This window comes from Ascaphus truei, chromosome 2, assembly GCF_040206685.1.
Source record: "Ascaphus truei isolate aAscTru1 chromosome 2, aAscTru1.hap1, whole genome shotgun sequence".
Classification (NCBI taxonomy): Eukaryota; Metazoa; Chordata; class Amphibia; order Anura; family Ascaphidae; genus Ascaphus; species Ascaphus truei.
Window position 1 is genome coordinate 155,529,429 of NC_134484.1, and position 17,170 is coordinate 155,546,598.

General features: G+C 41.7%; 1 protein-coding gene across 5 annotated transcripts in view; it reads right to left on the reverse strand.

Moving 5' to 3' along the window:
• Positions 1–17,170, reverse strand: part of RTTN (rotatin) — a 182,900-nt gene that overhangs the window by 21,960 nt on the left and 143,770 nt on the right. For all 5 annotated transcript variants that reach the window (XM_075585443.1, XM_075585445.1, XM_075585442.1 and 2 more), the window contains 2 exons: positions 12,000–12,077; positions 304–430 (listed from right to left, as the gene is read on the reverse strand). In XM_075585443.1, the coding sequence (XP_075441558.1) occupies positions 304–430; positions 12,000–12,077 (205 nt within the window). The remainder of the gene's footprint in view (positions 1–303; positions 431–11,999; positions 12,078–17,170) is intronic.

Here is a 17,170-nt window from a genome sequence, read left to right on the forward strand (position 1 = left end):
TAGTCTGTAAAATGCTTGTGGCATAAATATTTTTCGGTAAATACACTTTTTGGGGTTGAAATCATTCTTGCAATAAACTATGATATTCCTAGCCCTCGACACAAGGTCTCATTCATTAAACCTTGGTAAAGTAGTATTAAACACCAATAAATAACTCTGCGCCCATGCACAGAACAATATGATGAGCTCATGAAACATAACCGAATTCTTGATTACTCAGGTGGAATAGTTGGTTAAATGAAAGAAAAAAAAAATATTTTATAACTATAAATGCAGTTATGAAGAGATGGTTCTTTTGATCACCTGCTGGGAAATCTGCAGTGTAGACACAGAGTAATTGTAGAGCAGCTTGCATCAATGTGTCATCCATCAAAAGCCATGGCCAAAGAGAATGCAGCACAGGGACAAATTGAGACTCTAAGGCTGCTACCTGTCAAGGAAAAAAAAACATGGCTCAATTTTTAAACCAAGTGGTTTCTGTCATTGTTTTGATTAAAATACTTCTAGCAGTTTTGTTTTTTGAGACGGAATTTCAAAGACGTAATTTTGCTTACACAACATTGATTTTTTTTTTCATGGAGTAATTTAGGACTAATGCACAATACTTTTAAAAGTATAGCCTTCTAACTTGAATTATATATGTAATTTATTGGTTAGCACATTGGCATTGCCGGACAAACTGCAGTGTCAAACCTGAATCTCTCCTTTTGCTTGCAATGAAGAAAGGTCCCTTCAATAAAACGGTTTTATATTTTACTAAATCCTGTGTGTGTCAGCTACTTTTTTGTTTTTAGTTTGTGAACAGAAAATAAGATACAGCCATCATTTATTCCTCTGATTCTCCCCCTCCCTCTTTCTCTCCCCATCCCCCCATCTTCTCTTATCAAAACCAATGCAGAAGAGAGTTATTGAGGTAACCAAGTGGATGCTTCAGCATTTATAGCTAACCAATACTCTGTGCATTAGATGTCACTGATGAGCTCACGTGAGAGAGCCCAGCCAGCAGCATGGAAACTTGATGCATATATTATTTTGAGTAGTAGTGTATTGGGATCCTGAGAGGGGTAATCCTACTGTGTAGGATCTCTCCCAGGTGGAGGCGCTGTGTAACCACAAACACGATCACCCCAGGTTCCCAAAGGCGGAGGATCAGGCCTCCTGTAAGCTAGTAGTAGTAGTAGTAATCTATATAAACCAACACGGTTTCCTTTTATATAAAAGCATAAAACCTTACCAATTTTTTTTTGGTAACTTAAAGTTTTATTTGGTTTACACAAAATATCCAGATAGCATTACATCACATCTCATTTTTGGAAATTAACAAACAATATCAAATAATCGCAATTCGTCGAAATCCCCAGAGGAGGGGTAGAAGGGAAGGGGGGGAGGGGAGCGGAGGTTCTCTTATCTTTTTTGGCCCACGTCTTCGATCTCTTGTCATTTCCTTGCAGCAATCTTGTGCCTTATCCTCTCCTGTGCGGTCTCGAACCTCTATTATTGTCACTAAGGTCGGCGTTTGACTCCCTAATCTTTTGTCTTTTTAAACTTTGATTCCCACAGTCAGAGGAGAAAGCATTTATTTCTATCAAAGCATAACTGTGTCACCATTCAACCCTGGAATATCTGTTTGGGCCAGCCACGGTAGCCAGACTTTTAGAAATTTATCGCCAGTGTCATTAACTAAACTGGTTGTTTTCAATCTGGCAGACAAACCAAATTCTATTTCGAATTGCAGTAATAGATGGAATTTCATTTTGCTTCCATAATGCTGCGATCTAGCATCTCGTTGCTGCTTGCAAAATGAGCAACTAATTTATTTTCGACCCTGGATAAACCCTGAGTTGGTTTGTTCAATAGGAAGAGCCACTGGTCCATGGGAATGGTGAGGCCCAATATCCTCTGTATCCAATCTGCTCCCACAGGACCATAACTGGAGGGCAAGACCACAGCATATGTAGCAGATCAGCTCTTTCTCCACATTGTTTGGGGCACAATGATGATACATTTTGATAATTGTAGTGGGTGAGGTGCCATCTCATTAACACCTTATATGCATTGTCCTTTAACGTTGTGCAAATCGAGCTCTTGGCCACCGCCAAAAAAATCTCATCCCATTCCTCCTTGTCTAATACCTCTCCCAAGTCTAATTTCCATTGGGACATATACTGTAACTTTCGGGAATACTCCAAGCTCAAACAGGTCACTTCCTTGTACATTTAAGAGGTTAGTCCCCTAGTCTCTGTTTCCAAAATACAGAGCTTTTCGAAATTTGTCAATGCAAGACGGGGCAACCATTTGTTGTAGAATGCTCTAATCTGGAGGTATCTAAAAAATTCTGAATTGGGGATGTCTTTGTCTGACTTAATTTGGTCAAATGTTTTAATATTAATTCTACCCTCCAGATCTTTGAGTTTTAAAAACCCTTTTTGTTTCCAAATTGAAAAATCCCTACCATTCAGACCCGGAACAAAGTCAGAGTTGGCAAATAAGGGGGTCATTAAAGAATGTTTGGTAGTCAGTGGGCACCCTAATTTAGCAGCCTCCCAAACTGCTAATGAGCTAGTCATCGAGGAGAGCGGATCTCGTATGGAGCCATGGTCTTTTTGGGTAGCAAAATTAGATCATGAAGCTCCAGAGGGGCACACATATTCCTCTCTACTGCCACCGAACGTTTAAGTGCTGGGTCGCCATGCCACTGTGCAATGACATAATCGGGCCGTTTCGTAGTACGCTAACAAGCAAGGTACCGCTAGTCCCCCTGCTAATGTTGGTCTCTGTAGGATCTTCTTCCTCACTCTTGGTCTTTTATAATTCCAGATGAACTTTGTTATTAAGGATTGTAACAAAAGTATCTCCTTCCCCACTACCGGTACTGGGAGAGTTTGGAACAGGTACAGGATGCGGGGAAGTAAATTCATTTTAATACAATAGATCTGACCTATCCACGAGATATTATATTTGTACTAAGTTTGAATGTCCCCTCTCAGGGTTCGCAATAATTTGGGATAGCTTTATCTATATAGAGTTTTATAATTATTTGTAATATTAACTCCCAAATATTTAAGGGCACAAGGCTGCCATTTAAAATGTATATCTATCAATTTTTCCACTTCTTTGGATAAAATTATATTTAGGGCCTCGGATTTTGATTAATTTTGAATCAAGATATCTTATTGAATTTCCCCAGAAGACTGAACAAGTTGGGCAGAGAGGAGAGGGGTTTTGATGGCGTTAAGATAATATTATCTGCATAAAAAGTCACCTTATGTTTCTGATCTTTAATTTGGATTCCTGTTCTATCTGGATTATTCTGAATTAGGGCTGCTAGTGGCTCCATGCTTAATGTGAATAGCAGAGAGGAGAGTGGGCAGCCCTGTCTTGTTCCACTCTTAATTTGGTAAATATCGGATGGAAAGCCCTGATGTGTTACACTTGCCGCTGGTGTGGAATACAGTGCCTTGATTGCTTTTAATATTCTAACCCCAAAACCGAACTCTCCAAGCGTCGCATTAAGGTATGGCCAATCGATCCTGTCAAAAGCTTTTTCAGCGTCTAGACTCATCAACATAACTTGGATCTTTTTTTTATTAGCTATCTCAATCAGATCAATAATTTGTCTGGTGTTGTCTGCCCTTACCCTTAATAAATCCCACTTGGTCAGGATGAACAAGTCTAGTCAGGATATGGCTTAGAGTGTTAGCCAGCATTTGAGAAAATTTTGATATCCGAGTTTATTAACAAGATTGGTCTATAGCTTTTGCAGTACGTTGGATCTCTATCTTTTTTCTAGATTAATGAGATAAACACTTGCAGCATCTGCTCCGGGAATTAAGCACCCGCCAGCACTGCATTGAACATGTGCAGAAGGTGGGGGGCTAGTAATTTTATAATTTTTTTTATAGTATAAATTAGAGAATCCGTCAGGGCCTGGTGCTTTGGATGGTTTTAGTTCCTCAATTACTGCACCGACACACTTTATTCGAGCAAATACCCAGTATGTACCTGGCAGATACCTGGAATGCGCCGCTCCTCACCTCTGACAAGCCCCGTTGCGTTTGCCTTCCCAGCCTGGGTTCATGCCTGGCTGACGGGCGGCTGATCTGTTAAATGATAATGATTAGGATTTAATAGGCTGCAATGCTTCGCGTGTCTACCAGATGGCATAAATTCATGAATTGTAATGCAGTATATATATATATATACTGTGCAGTATTGCAGCCAGCGGGAATAAAATGCTTCAATCCCTGCCTGGAAAATACCTCAATGCACTCGGGCAGAAAACAGTCACAAACCTCAATACACCCGGGTATACCCGAATTCGTGGGACTAGCCGAGCTCGAATAAAGTGTGTCGCCAGTGTACTTGTGTTAATTCTTCTATAGTGAAATCCAGTTGTGGCCCTTCTTTCTCCTCTCTGCTCAACCTAGGAAGATCCGAGTCCAACAGAAACTCACTCAGAGCCTGACTCCCCTTAACATTGTGTGACCTTCCCCCCATTATATAGAGTTTCATAGTATTTCTTAAACTCTTCTACTGTCAATTTAGGGTTGGAGGTCATATTACTGTCTTTCAGCCGAATTAACTGTATATTATAATTTGCCTGTTTATTTTTAATTTTATTAATAGGGTATCTGGCTTGTTTGATTTTTGAAAAAACTTCCTCTTAGACCAGCTCATGGAATTCTCAGCCTGGGAGGTTAATAGTATATTTATTTCTATTCTGATATCTTTCAACTCTTTTAAGGTGCATGGTCTAATATTATGTTTATGTAAGGAAGAAAGCTCTTTTAATTTTCCTTGTAATTTCAGAAATGTTGCCTCTTTTTCTCTTTTCCGCCGATAGGGGTGCCTCTGAGTGTGGCCTTATGGGCTTCCCATAGGGTGATGTGGGAGTCCACACTACCTAGATTGGTTCAGAAAAATATGTCTATCTCTGTGTTGACCTTCTGGAACACCTCTGGGATTTTTATAATTGATTAATTTAGTTTCCAGTTTGCTCCTGGTCTGTCTAGATTAATTTGGGCGCACTGTAATTCTATTGGTGCGTGATCTGACCATGAAATATCATGGATCCTCGTTGAGGAGATCTTTGGGACCAGTCTGTGTGATACAAAGAAGAAATCTATTCTGCTGTAACTGGAGTGTGGGTGTGAGTTTAATGTATATCCTTTTTCTGTCGGGTGTAATTCCCACACACATTCCCAGCATGCTCTAACTCCAAAACCCACCACATTATATATATATATATGTATATATATATATATATATATATATATATATATACATATATATACATATATATATGTATGTATGTATATATATATGTATATATATATATATATATATATATATATGTCAAAAAGAGTGCTACGGAGCGTGGGTGTAATTCCCTCAAGATGTCAGTTAGTTGATTATCCCGTAACCCCTTGATAAGTGAGTCTGTGCCTCTCTTTCTGTTGCTCCTTACTGTCTTAGATTTGTCTAGGTCAGGGTCTAAGGCTTTGTTGAAGTCACCCGCTAGAATTGTGAATCCTTTGGCCACCTTATTTAATTTATTGAAAAATTATGTAAAGAATAACAGGTCGTACTCACATGGTGCATATACATTACCAATAGTTAAGTACTGGCCATATATAGTCCCGATTAGGATCAAAAATCTACCATCTTTGTTTGTCTTTTTTGGTCTGCTCCACTACGAATTTGAACCTGTTGTGGAATAAAATAGCCACACCTCTCTTTTTAACGGTGGTTGAGGAAAAGAAGCATTGTCTAAACTGTTCAAAAACTTAGGAAAGCTGCTGTTGCTAAAATGAGTTTCTTGTAATAATATAATGTCGGCCTTTTTCTGTTTGTAATCTGTTAAAGTTAACCGTCTTTTGCTTGGGCTGTTAAGGCCCTTCACATTACAGGTATGTGAGATAATGTTTACTGACAATTTAACAAACAGTATCTTTGGCTTACCGACTCTGCAGCATAGTGTGGACCGCACAGGAGAGTCCAGAATCGACGGAAAGGCTGCAACCATCTTATGAGAATTCCAACCTTCCAGTTGGATCAGGGGGTGGGAAGAAGTAACTTACGAGTAGGGAGGGGTGAACAAAAACTCAGAAACGAGCCATACAGTATATGGTCGAATATTACCATGACTCCTCTGGCCTTGGCTAGGAAGGATTCACTGGACCCAAGAAAGATAGGAACCAGTGACTTGCATGAAAAAAGCACGCAAGATCCCAAGGGTCTTGTTTGGTAGCGTGGGCGAGACCCACGCCACACTTCCACAGGAACATGTGAACGACTGGGGCCGCACCTCTCCTCCTCTGACCCCGGCAAAACATTTTCCATAACTTGTATTAATAAAACAGCATACATTTCCTACTCAAATTGTCTGACATTCAACTTTCAATTATGAAACCAGACCCTAAATATATCCATCTAATATGTAAGATAAAATACTCAATACAGGTCTCGGTGGAACCTCAGTGTCTTGCGGGAAGATTAACTACACTCCTCTGCATTTGACAACTATGCTCTTGCTGCTTGACATACTGTAGGTGACCCTCCCCCTAGAATATTTTAACCCTCTAACAATGTAACCCTTCCTAAACATGGTTATATATAACAGTAACTGTTAACTTGAGTGTGTTTAACGTGATATTTATCCAAGGCTAAACTAAGCCTACAGGGTCTATGTTGCACATAACTCCTACAGTTCTTCTAACTCTAAATGAAGATTCTGGTGTAAGGTTGTACTTGTTACAACGTCTCACCTAAATCTTCCATTGTCTTTTAGTTGGCCGTCTTTTCTTTGTTCTTTCATGCCGGGTTCCTAACTTACGACTAGGACTGCTCAGGTGTGGCAGCTGCTTCATTCTGATAAGTGAAATCTGATTTTTCCAGGAATTCTTTGCTGTTCTCTAGGTGTTTCATGGAGAAGGCCTTCCCATTTTTTAGAACCATCAGACCGAAGAGAAACAGACTTCTATATCTGACACCCTTCTCCCTCAGAAGTTTATTGATCGGTTGTAACTGCCTGTGTCTACTTAATGTAGTAGGCGATAAGTCCTGAAAGATTTGCAGATTCATTCCCTCAAATGTACTGGATGGGGCAATCCTTGTAATTTGGCATAGTTCCTCTTTCATAAAGAAAAACTAACTAACACATATACTAAGCGCTCAACCTATTTCAAAAATAATGATTATTCTACCAATGAAAAAACGTTAGTGATAATTAAGTGATATCAAAGGAATAACAAATATACATGTAAAACAATAATATAACCCCCCGTGTAATGTAATATACGTTAGGGGATGGCAGCCTTAGGACAAGGAAACAACAAGTCTATCCATGGAGGCTTGTATCAAATCGTGAAATGTATGAGGACAGTCCTTGACGCACTATCAGGTATAGGAATCCTAAATAATATACAATACAATCCTGAATCCCAGAGATGGAGACAGATGAACTTTCTGAGATGTCTTGGAGGTAGATCGAATTCTAAAACCAAATAGACAGAAAAAGACCATTGCGCAGTAATCTCTTAATTTGGAGATCTCATACACTTAGCAACTAACTACTTACATTTATGCAAGTAGTGTAGGACCTTGAAAGGTATCTTTGTCTTAGGCTTCAGTGTATGGGACTGGATAGCAGTTGGTCTCAGATTCTTCTGTACTTCTGCCTTCTCTACAGCTTTATAAGTTTTCAGTCACGGGGTCCATAAAATGTAATGATAATACACAGTGTGGTACTGTAACAAATGTATTTAAAAACAATTAAGATCACAAAAGAATGCACTCACATGCTAGGGGATCTTGCAGTCGGATTACAAACGTGCCGTCCGCAGGCTTGAGTATCGGGTACAGGGTGCATGTGATGAGGCTGGATCCTGCGTCTATCTCTTCCTCGCGTCCGCGACTCGGAGCCCAGGTCCACCTCTGTTGACGTCACAAGTGCGCCACCGCTCCCCTCCTCAGCCCGCTGGTCCACGCTGTTCTTGCTCAGTCCTATCTCCACCCTATGCGCATTTCGTGACTCGTGACGTCACTTCGTCAGGGGTATCTGTTTTGTATATTATCTAGGATTCTTATACCTGGTAGTGCACCAAGGACTGTCCTCATACATTTCATAGGTCCTCTTTGGTTTTAAAATAATGGAACCGCATAATTATGTCCCTTGGCGGTTCCTCAGGCAGCGATTTGGATCTCAAAGCCCTATGACACCTATCTAGTCATAGTTTGGCTTCTGTTTTGGAGGGAAGCAGGGAAGTTAACCACCTTGAGAATAATTCCTCGGTATACGCAATAGACTCAGGAATCCCTCTAAGCTTTATATTTTTTCGTCTGTCTCTGTTTTCAGAGTCTTCTTGGCGATCTGCGATATCAGCGATCTGTGTTTTTAGGTATGTCGCTGTTTGTTCATTTTTGCAGAGAGCCTTGATGGTTGAATCCATTTTTTTCCCAGCTCATCCGTGTGGTCTCTGATGTGGGTAATATCCCTTCTCAGCACTTTCAGTTTTGCCTGAAATAGTGACTTCAAATCGTTAAATAGTTTATTGAGGTAATTCTTCAGATCACTCTCTGTGACCAAGTCCCTGTTTGTGCTAGCACTCCTTTATCTCTCTCTCTCTCTCTCTCTCTCTCTCTCTCTCTGAGTCAGAGCAATAGGTGAATGTTGAGGCTTTAGCTCTCCCTGCACGCGCCATGTCTGGATTTTGCAAGTAGTTTTTAATAGTTGGTGTCGTTCTATTGTGAGACCTTGTGGGAAAACTTGGGAAAACTGTGTTTTAGGGCTGATTGTTTTAAATCTCCCTTTGTGGTTGAATGTCAGCTCTTTTATTCTTTATTTTTTTTATCCTGCCAGGCCAGAAAGGAGCTGTAAGTTAGGCTGCCATTCCCACATCCACCACACATGCACTCGTTGCACAATGCACAACATTGTAAATAGAGTCAAAGTCTTACTGTTTTTTTTTTTATTACTGAATCATGAAGCAATAAAGGTGTAGGTGAGGGGTCTGTTGTGGCGTTTGCAGAGGATGTGAGTTTTGCAGTGTGCATTCCATTTTTGTGCGGTTTATTTAATTTCTTATGCCCGGGAAAGCGGAGCCCAAGAGCCAACATCTCAATCCCTCAATCTCTGCGCATGCGTCTCCCCGCTCTGGACTCCCCTCCGGTGGTGCGCACTTCCACTCTTACCTCCTCCTACAGTCCTCTGGCCCCCGACCACCCTGCTCCACTGTTGCTGAACCAGGGATGCCTCACTCGCGCTCGGCAGCCATCCCGCCAGATGTCTCTGGGGACTCACCGGTCCAACCGTGGATCCTCGTCTGTCTCCTCTTGCCTGGCAGTGGGCTCAATCTCTCTGGGAGGGTGATCATTCTGCCTGTGAGAAGGCAGGACCGCACGCCCCAGCGGGAACACAGATAGGATGGTCGCCTCCCCCTCTCTTCACAGAATGACGACGGCCATCTTGTTGGTGGTCCCTCATCTCGCAGAGCCGTCTGACGGATCAGACCCTAATCACCGGGAGGGAAGGGGTGGGGGGAGTTATGGGGCATCCTCTTCGGCTCTCCCTGCCCCGTGGATCAGCAGTGAGGTCAGCTGGCAGAACGGCACGGACCTCTCCACTGTAGCACTCCCCCAGTGACTCCAGAGGGAAGATGGCCGCGACCCTCACCGCAAGCCCCACTCCCCCACCACGAGCAGATCAGAATAAATGACTTTGTGAGTGCCCACAGGGGGTGAAGCGGGTATCTCCTGAGAGCTGGTTGTGCAGAATACCAAATGCTGTGTGGCACAGTATTCAAACAGAGCAGCAGTGTGGTGGCTCTTTGGAATCCCTCCCCATGGGCCGCCTCACTCTCTAAACTCCACTCACCTCAGGATGTTAATTGGTGTGCAGATAATCTATGGTAGGCTACGTATACCTGCAATGGATTTATATCTCTCCCACCCCCCCCCACCCCCCCAACTCTGTATTTTTTAGGGTGTTCGCTGTTGATGGTAGTGTCTGCTAGGTCTCGACCACGCCAAACCTTCGCTCCTTGAATGTTTTTCAAATTATTACAAAAATGGTATTGGCGTGTAGCCTATATAATAGTCTGTAAGGATTTGGTATTTTTACTGAGGTTTAGCTGCAGGATGAAAAGGATGTCAGTAGATTTTGTTTCTCCTACTAGGGAGCTGCAGATTATGCGGCCATCTTGCAGCGCTCCAAGCTACGCCCCAACATTACTGATTTTTGAAGAAAATACTAAATAATTTGAAAGAAAAGGAAGATGGCATGAAGAGAAAAAATATGCAAGATGGAACAGCAGTTACTCTCTTTTCTTCTTATCCCGTCATGTCAGCACAAGCAAAATGAAGAATTAGGTTCTGTCCATTTGGGAGTAGGACAAACTCTACAAATGATCAGCCTACAACCCTATTCTTCTCATTACTTAAAAAAAAACAAAACAATTTGGAGGTAGAAACTTGTACCAACATGAAGGAACGAGAAGGAGCAGAATAATTTCCCTTTTCCTCTACATACTTCTTATGCTGGTAAAACACAATTGGTAAAGTAATCCCATTTTTTGGATGAAAGAAAATCCTGTCTACTATCCAGCAGAGAAAAAAAAATGCTTAATTGTCAACACTCTTCTCTAGACACAAATGTCCATAAATACAAGCATGCTGCATAATTACACAGGAGCGGAATATCGAAGATTTTGCAGTCACCACTCTGGCAGAGAAGTGTATGATGTAGTATTTATTGAAGTGGAAGCAAAGCATGCCTAATAGGCAAGATTATTCTGCAAATACTCAAGTTGCAATGTTAAAGTGTTACAAAAAACCACAAATACCCTCGGTGTGGCTGAAAAACAGAGAGGAAGAAAACTGCTCCTGTAAAACAAATGCAGTCTACATAAATCTATCAACATATTCTATTTTTTACAGTGAATGATTTATTTAACTTCAGAGATTTGGCAGCTTTCTTTGTAACCTTTATTTATTGTTAAAAAAGTAATGTGTTCTATACTGTAGATTGCAGTCTTGGCAACAGGAAGCATCATACAAAGCTTCCTGCAAGTGTATACTGTACAACTATATTAACCTCTATTGTGAAACTTTGGCATTTGGAAGCAGGTAGATTCAAATGGATAGTGTATGGACATAGATGCACATATAACTCAAAAATGTAATCAATAAAAACTTGACCGATTTACGATCGGTTATAGTTAACAGTGGAAGCACCTTATCAGTGTAGAGAGGTTAAAATCGGAGTACATTTATTCATCAATATGTTACAGGGCCTATAGCAGCAATTGTTACAGACTATGGAGATTTCAGATCTCTCTGAAGTACAGAGATTATATTGATATGTTTCTATAATCATCATATGTCACTGGTGATCCTCTAGACTCCACAGTTAAGCTTGAAGCTTTTACGTTGTTGGCCTGCGACATTGTATCAAGGTTGAATATCCCGGTTTATCTCATTTGTCTTTTACTTAACCACCCTGAGTGCAAATCACTGACGAGCAAGAAGAAAGTAATACAAAATTGTGTTTTGGATTGTCTTTTCTCATTGTGTTCAAATGAACATTGTGTACTTGAAATGTCATCAATTTTCTATTTTATACAATCTACTGGGTGGGCATGAATGAAAGAACAATTTACTTTGATTGTTTTGTCTGTGTGGAAAAACATTTAGATTTTCACAGATACATTATACACACACATAATATTCTGTGTTGACAACAGTTCGATTATCTACATTATTTATTTGAAATGTTAATGCTCAACTGTATGCTGTGCTACAACCTCCCTTGAAGACAGTGTACTGTATCTGGTGTTTGCACACTGGCAAATGTTAGATGGAAAATGCTATACAAAGAAAGCATGAATATTAATGCCAAGAGATAGTTAATGTTCCAGCTAAACTGAATAAGACATTTCATTCACGCTGCTCCTGTAGAAATAGTGTCAGGATATTTTTTATGTGGTTAGAATACTACTTACTTTGCACTCCACATTTCGATAAAGACAGTTCCTCAGAAGATGTATAGTAACTTTTAATTGTTTGAGTTGACTCTCCTCCTGTGTGAAAATGAATTAAGGATTCAAAATGAATTAAATGGAAATAGACCATTAAATATCAGGTGCAATCCCATGTGACATGTACTGGAGTTGAATCCAAACAGCACTGTGTATAATCAAATCTTCCATTTACATCACATTTAATAGTTCTTCCAATTTAGGCTCGGAAACCTGACCGCAGAAAACAACAAATCTCACAAAAAAATACCATACATCAGGGTTCCTTGAGTTCAGTCCTCTAGAGAAACCAGCAGCAGTCCAGATTCGCAGGGCAACTCATATCTAAGCAGCAAATAATTAGCTATGTTAATTAAGCGTTTTAGAGAAATCTTGTTGGTTGCTTGTGAGTAACTTGGGGAGCCATGCCATACACAATGCATTTAATTAAGGTCACAGTCTTTACTGAAGAAATCATCCTGCATGGATTCCAAAAATGAAATAGTAAGGGAAGAGATAGATCATAACAGCAACATAAGTTTAAAAAATATATTATATCAGTATTTCTCTAAAACAAAACTAATGAAAGTTCTCAGCAGCAGGAAATATAGCAGGTATCCGCGCCTTACTTATATTTTGTTTTAATTGATTTATGGTTTGAAAGGTTAAGATGTCTTGTCTTCTACACTTGAGAAAATGACAAAAATACCCGAAACATGGTTATTACCACAATAATGTAAAGAAGCTGTCAGATGCTTGTTTTAGTTTTTACAATGTTTTTATAAAAGGCAATATAAATACAGTAAGTTATGTTTGTATATTCTAACTCAGAGGCTCAGGTTGCTATTTTAATGTTGAAGATTCCTTGACTTTTGTATTGCTCAATAACATCTATAAAACTTAGCTGGTAAAATGTGCCTCCCTTTCTCTAAGCCTATCATTATTGCTGGCATCTACTGCATTTAAGGCCCCATGACAAGCTCCATCTAATGTGACCAACTTTCTCAGTGTAGCTAGGTCTCCTTTTTGTTATCAGTACCCCCTCACCTCGAGCGCGATTGCGGGTACCGCAGAGTCTCAGGGCGGTCAGGATCCAGCTCGGGGGTTGCCGGGGACGCGTGCGGCCAGTTGCTAAGGCCACGATCGCGTCACCGGGCTCCCGTAGTCGGACAGGGAGGGCGCCGCCATTGCCTGGATACTCGCGCATGCGCAGTAATCGCGCATTGCACAAGGAAGTCTGAGAGCCAGGGAGAAGTCGCGCGAAGGTTTCGAGCCCCAGAGAGAGATTGCGCAGGCGCAGGAGAAGGAGAGAAAGCCCGCGAAGCCCTAGCCTACCAGGGAAGGTTTTAGCCAGGGACTACAGGTCCCATGAGCCTTAGGGGACCCCATGTGAAGCCAGGGAGCCAATAGGGCTGAAGGATTGCCCTGCAGTCCTAAAAGAGATACAATTCGCGGGGTTTTCAAGACAGGCAGTTGGTGAACGGAGCAGCTAGGGGAAGGAGGTAGGGTGCAGGAGTCAGTGGCTCCCTGCACTAGGCCAGCAATCCCCTAGGCCCCAGATAGCCCTGAGTCACCCTAGCTAAGTGTTGTAGGGACAGGCCCTAGCTTAGGGACTCTGCCCCATTATCTATTTGTTAGTAGGGAACAAAGAACATTGCTTGTTTGCTGGGAGAGAGAGCAGGACTATTTCCAGAGGGGAATCGCCCTGAGGGATCATCCTGTGGTGGATCACGGATATCGTGTAGGAGCTCGCCTTGATCCTTTGTGAAGCCCGTTGCTGGTCCGAGCTCTGGAGTGCTCGGCAGGTAATCCAAAACATCAAGTGCACCAACAAGGCCTATCACCAGACATAGTGACTGCACAGTCACACACGCACATGTATATGACTTGGTAGTGTGGGACATTGGAGTTACTGGACACGGGGTGGGATCCTTCCGTGGGAGGGGGCGCATAAAGTGTTGGCGTCCGCCGTGGCGCATAAAGTGTTGACGTCCGCCGTGGCGTATAAAGTGTGGGCGTCCGCCGTGGCACAAGATAGCGTTAGCGTCTTACGAGACGCCGTGGTTAGTGTCTCCTCTAGGGAGGGACACAGGTTAATGTGGTATGCACGTATGTTTCTATGTTCATAAGTAAACGGTATTGGTTATTATACATACAGTCTATGTGTTTATTGTGTGATGTCCTGCGAGGAACAATTCCTGCTCTGCTAGGAACCATCGCAGGTGGAGGCACTGCACCAAGTACGAGAGTACTGTTATGCTTAATATATTGCCCCAGGTTCCCCGTGGCGGAAGCTCAGCCCTCCTGTGAGCCACCAGGTAAAGCACCACACCCTGGTAACACTGTATGTCCTTCGCACCCACACTATAATCTGCGATTGGGTGGGGGAATACCCGTTACATCAGCAATAGGTCTCTTCTCTGAATGAAAGCCGAAAGCCCTTGGGGACTTCACCTTAACTGGCTTGGCTTGAAAAACAACAAAATCTGCACACAATTCAAATATTTACATTTAACACACCTAATTTCTCAACCAATCTAAAATCGTGCAACCACTCATTGCTTGATTGGACCTCATTCTCCTGTCTACATAGAATCCAATCCTCTGGTATTTTACCTGCCATTTCAGTTATTATGCAATAGTGTATTGTGTACCTAAAAAAACACTAGAACCCCTCCCCCCCCCCCTAAAATCCTACTCACTAAAACATTGTAATGATCAAGAACCCTTCTAAGCATGTTCACAAACGTGCATAACCCCATAATCGCACAGCATACCGGGTAATTACACTGCGTGTGACTTTATGCTTCTTATTAACATGGATCCCTATAAGCTAATACCTGATGTTCTAAACAGCTTTTAAAGACTGAGTTAAAGATCTGCGTGGCCAGCACCTCTACACACAGACAGTCGTCTCAATATTTTGGGTCTCAGTGCAAGGTTGTTTACTGGCCTTGCATTGTGGCTACAAACTAGGTAAATGAGAAAGTTATGGTTTGGGGTATTCTATCAGGCATGTGAACATTCTCATGAGTGGTGTTCTTTTTTTTACTCAATAACTTACTCGTCTATGTGATGTGCTTACCAACTGCCCCTGGTATAGAACCAAGTTGATAACTAATCTCAATTTTGCACTCGAGTATTTCCAGGTCCTAACATTATGTGAGGTCCATGCTCCATTACGCAGAATCCGAGTCCATGGAGACCACTTTCCCTGATCTTATTGAGCTTTGCAGCTTTCCGGATGCATTTGGAATAGATATAAACTTACTGACTCTACTAATGACCTCACCAAATATATAAATATGTGGAATACATGCACAAGGCAGACAAGACCAGCAAAAGCACAATATTACTCTGACAATTTTTTATTAAAACATGTCTAACGAAAGTGCTGCTGCCCTGAAACGTTCTCAGTTCTATCGTTTTGTCCTGCACTAAGCTCCAAGTAAATGCATTTTGTAGCATATATTGTGCTTGATTCTTTCAGTGTCTTGCATACATTTTTTCTTGCTTACATATATTCATGGGTAGTGTGGACAGGACTACCCTGTATTTTCCAGCATCTTTGGAGATGTATCCATATTTTTATAAACATTGTGTGCAGTCTATACCCATTTCTTTTATTAAAATACATCAAATTCTGCAATATTCTGGTAGGTCATCAATAATATATCTGAGCCCTTTAGCAACAAGGAACCTTCAAGTATCAAAAAGGATGATGCTAGTATAGCGGTGGCTGGTCCAGCTATCTCTCTACCTTCCCTGTCATGTAAGTTCTAGTAAGACACAGACAGTGACAGGCTGTCCTATGGGGTTTTCCCCCTCCTCATGCTGACTTCCTGAGTGACTGGAGTGGTGGTGCATATACTGGGCCCTCCCTCTTTGAGCTACAGGAAGGAAGTGCCTAAATTATACAATGAAGTTCAGCTGCTTAGGAGTGGGTCCTTCAGTTAGTGATTGGGGTTTGAGACTATCCCTTCATGGGGTAGGAGCTCCTTGTCTCGTCCCGGCTGGGAGTAAGACATATGCTTAGTCCCTCTTGGGCTGAGAGACTAATCTACCGCAGAGAGGCCTCACCATTACATGCAGGCCGGTACCATCCAGATCCAGGGATTACTTTATCAACTGGAGCATACGCTGTATCAACACCAGCAGTGGCTGCTGTAATAAAGACTATCCTCATTTATACTTCTGGCTCAACGGCAGTCTGTGTGGAGGGAGGTATTAAAAGAACTGTCTTGCTGAAGCCCCCTATGTCTGGAGGCGCTTGCACCAAGAAGGAAAGAACCAGGAGGATCCCTAAAAGTCTGCCCTGTACCCCCACACCATCGCAGGAAACTCATCTCTCCTGTACCTTGCAGGTAAACAGCACTACACCTAGCAGTAGCCTAGCCATATTTCCCAGGGGGTGGGGGAACATGCGCTACACTAGTTTGTCTAATCACACAGCCAGTGCCAATTAATTCAACGAATACTGGATACAGGAGGTGCTACTTCCTTATCAAGACACAATTGTGACCATAATTCTAAAACCCATTGCACTCTTACATCAGTATCCCCTTCCAGACCGTATTCACACATTTCTATTTATTCCAGTGTCTGGTTGCCTGCACAGGAACTCCTAAAGGTAATCTCATCTTCAATGTGCGAAACGTGTTGGAGGATGTGCCTCCTTTTATCCATGGCATAAAGAAAATTCATATATTTTTTCTTTTTATCAAGTTTTGTCCCTGTTTCTGTTTTGCTGTGCACTGCTTCAGCTTCTTTAGAATCAATGTGGACCTGACCTGTTGCAATCCATGTTTATACTTTGCATCACAATACCCTTGCTAAACCTATTGCCTCCTTAATAACCCCTATTTGTCTTCTGGCAATAGTACAAAGGTCTTGAAAACGGCTAGTCACCCCAAGCTTCAAAGTGGTGACAAAAATATGGTTTCCAACTACAGACTAGCCTCTATACTACATAGAATATCCAAAGTCATGGAAATATGTTATCAAGCAACTACTATAAGAAGTCAACTTTTGTTAGTGATTCCAAGCTGTCTTCTGCCCAAATCAATCTACAGTAACAACCATCTTAAAAATATGAAATGAGATCCAGTGTGGAAGAAAAAATGAGCAGTTGACTTGTGCAATATTCTTAGATTTTG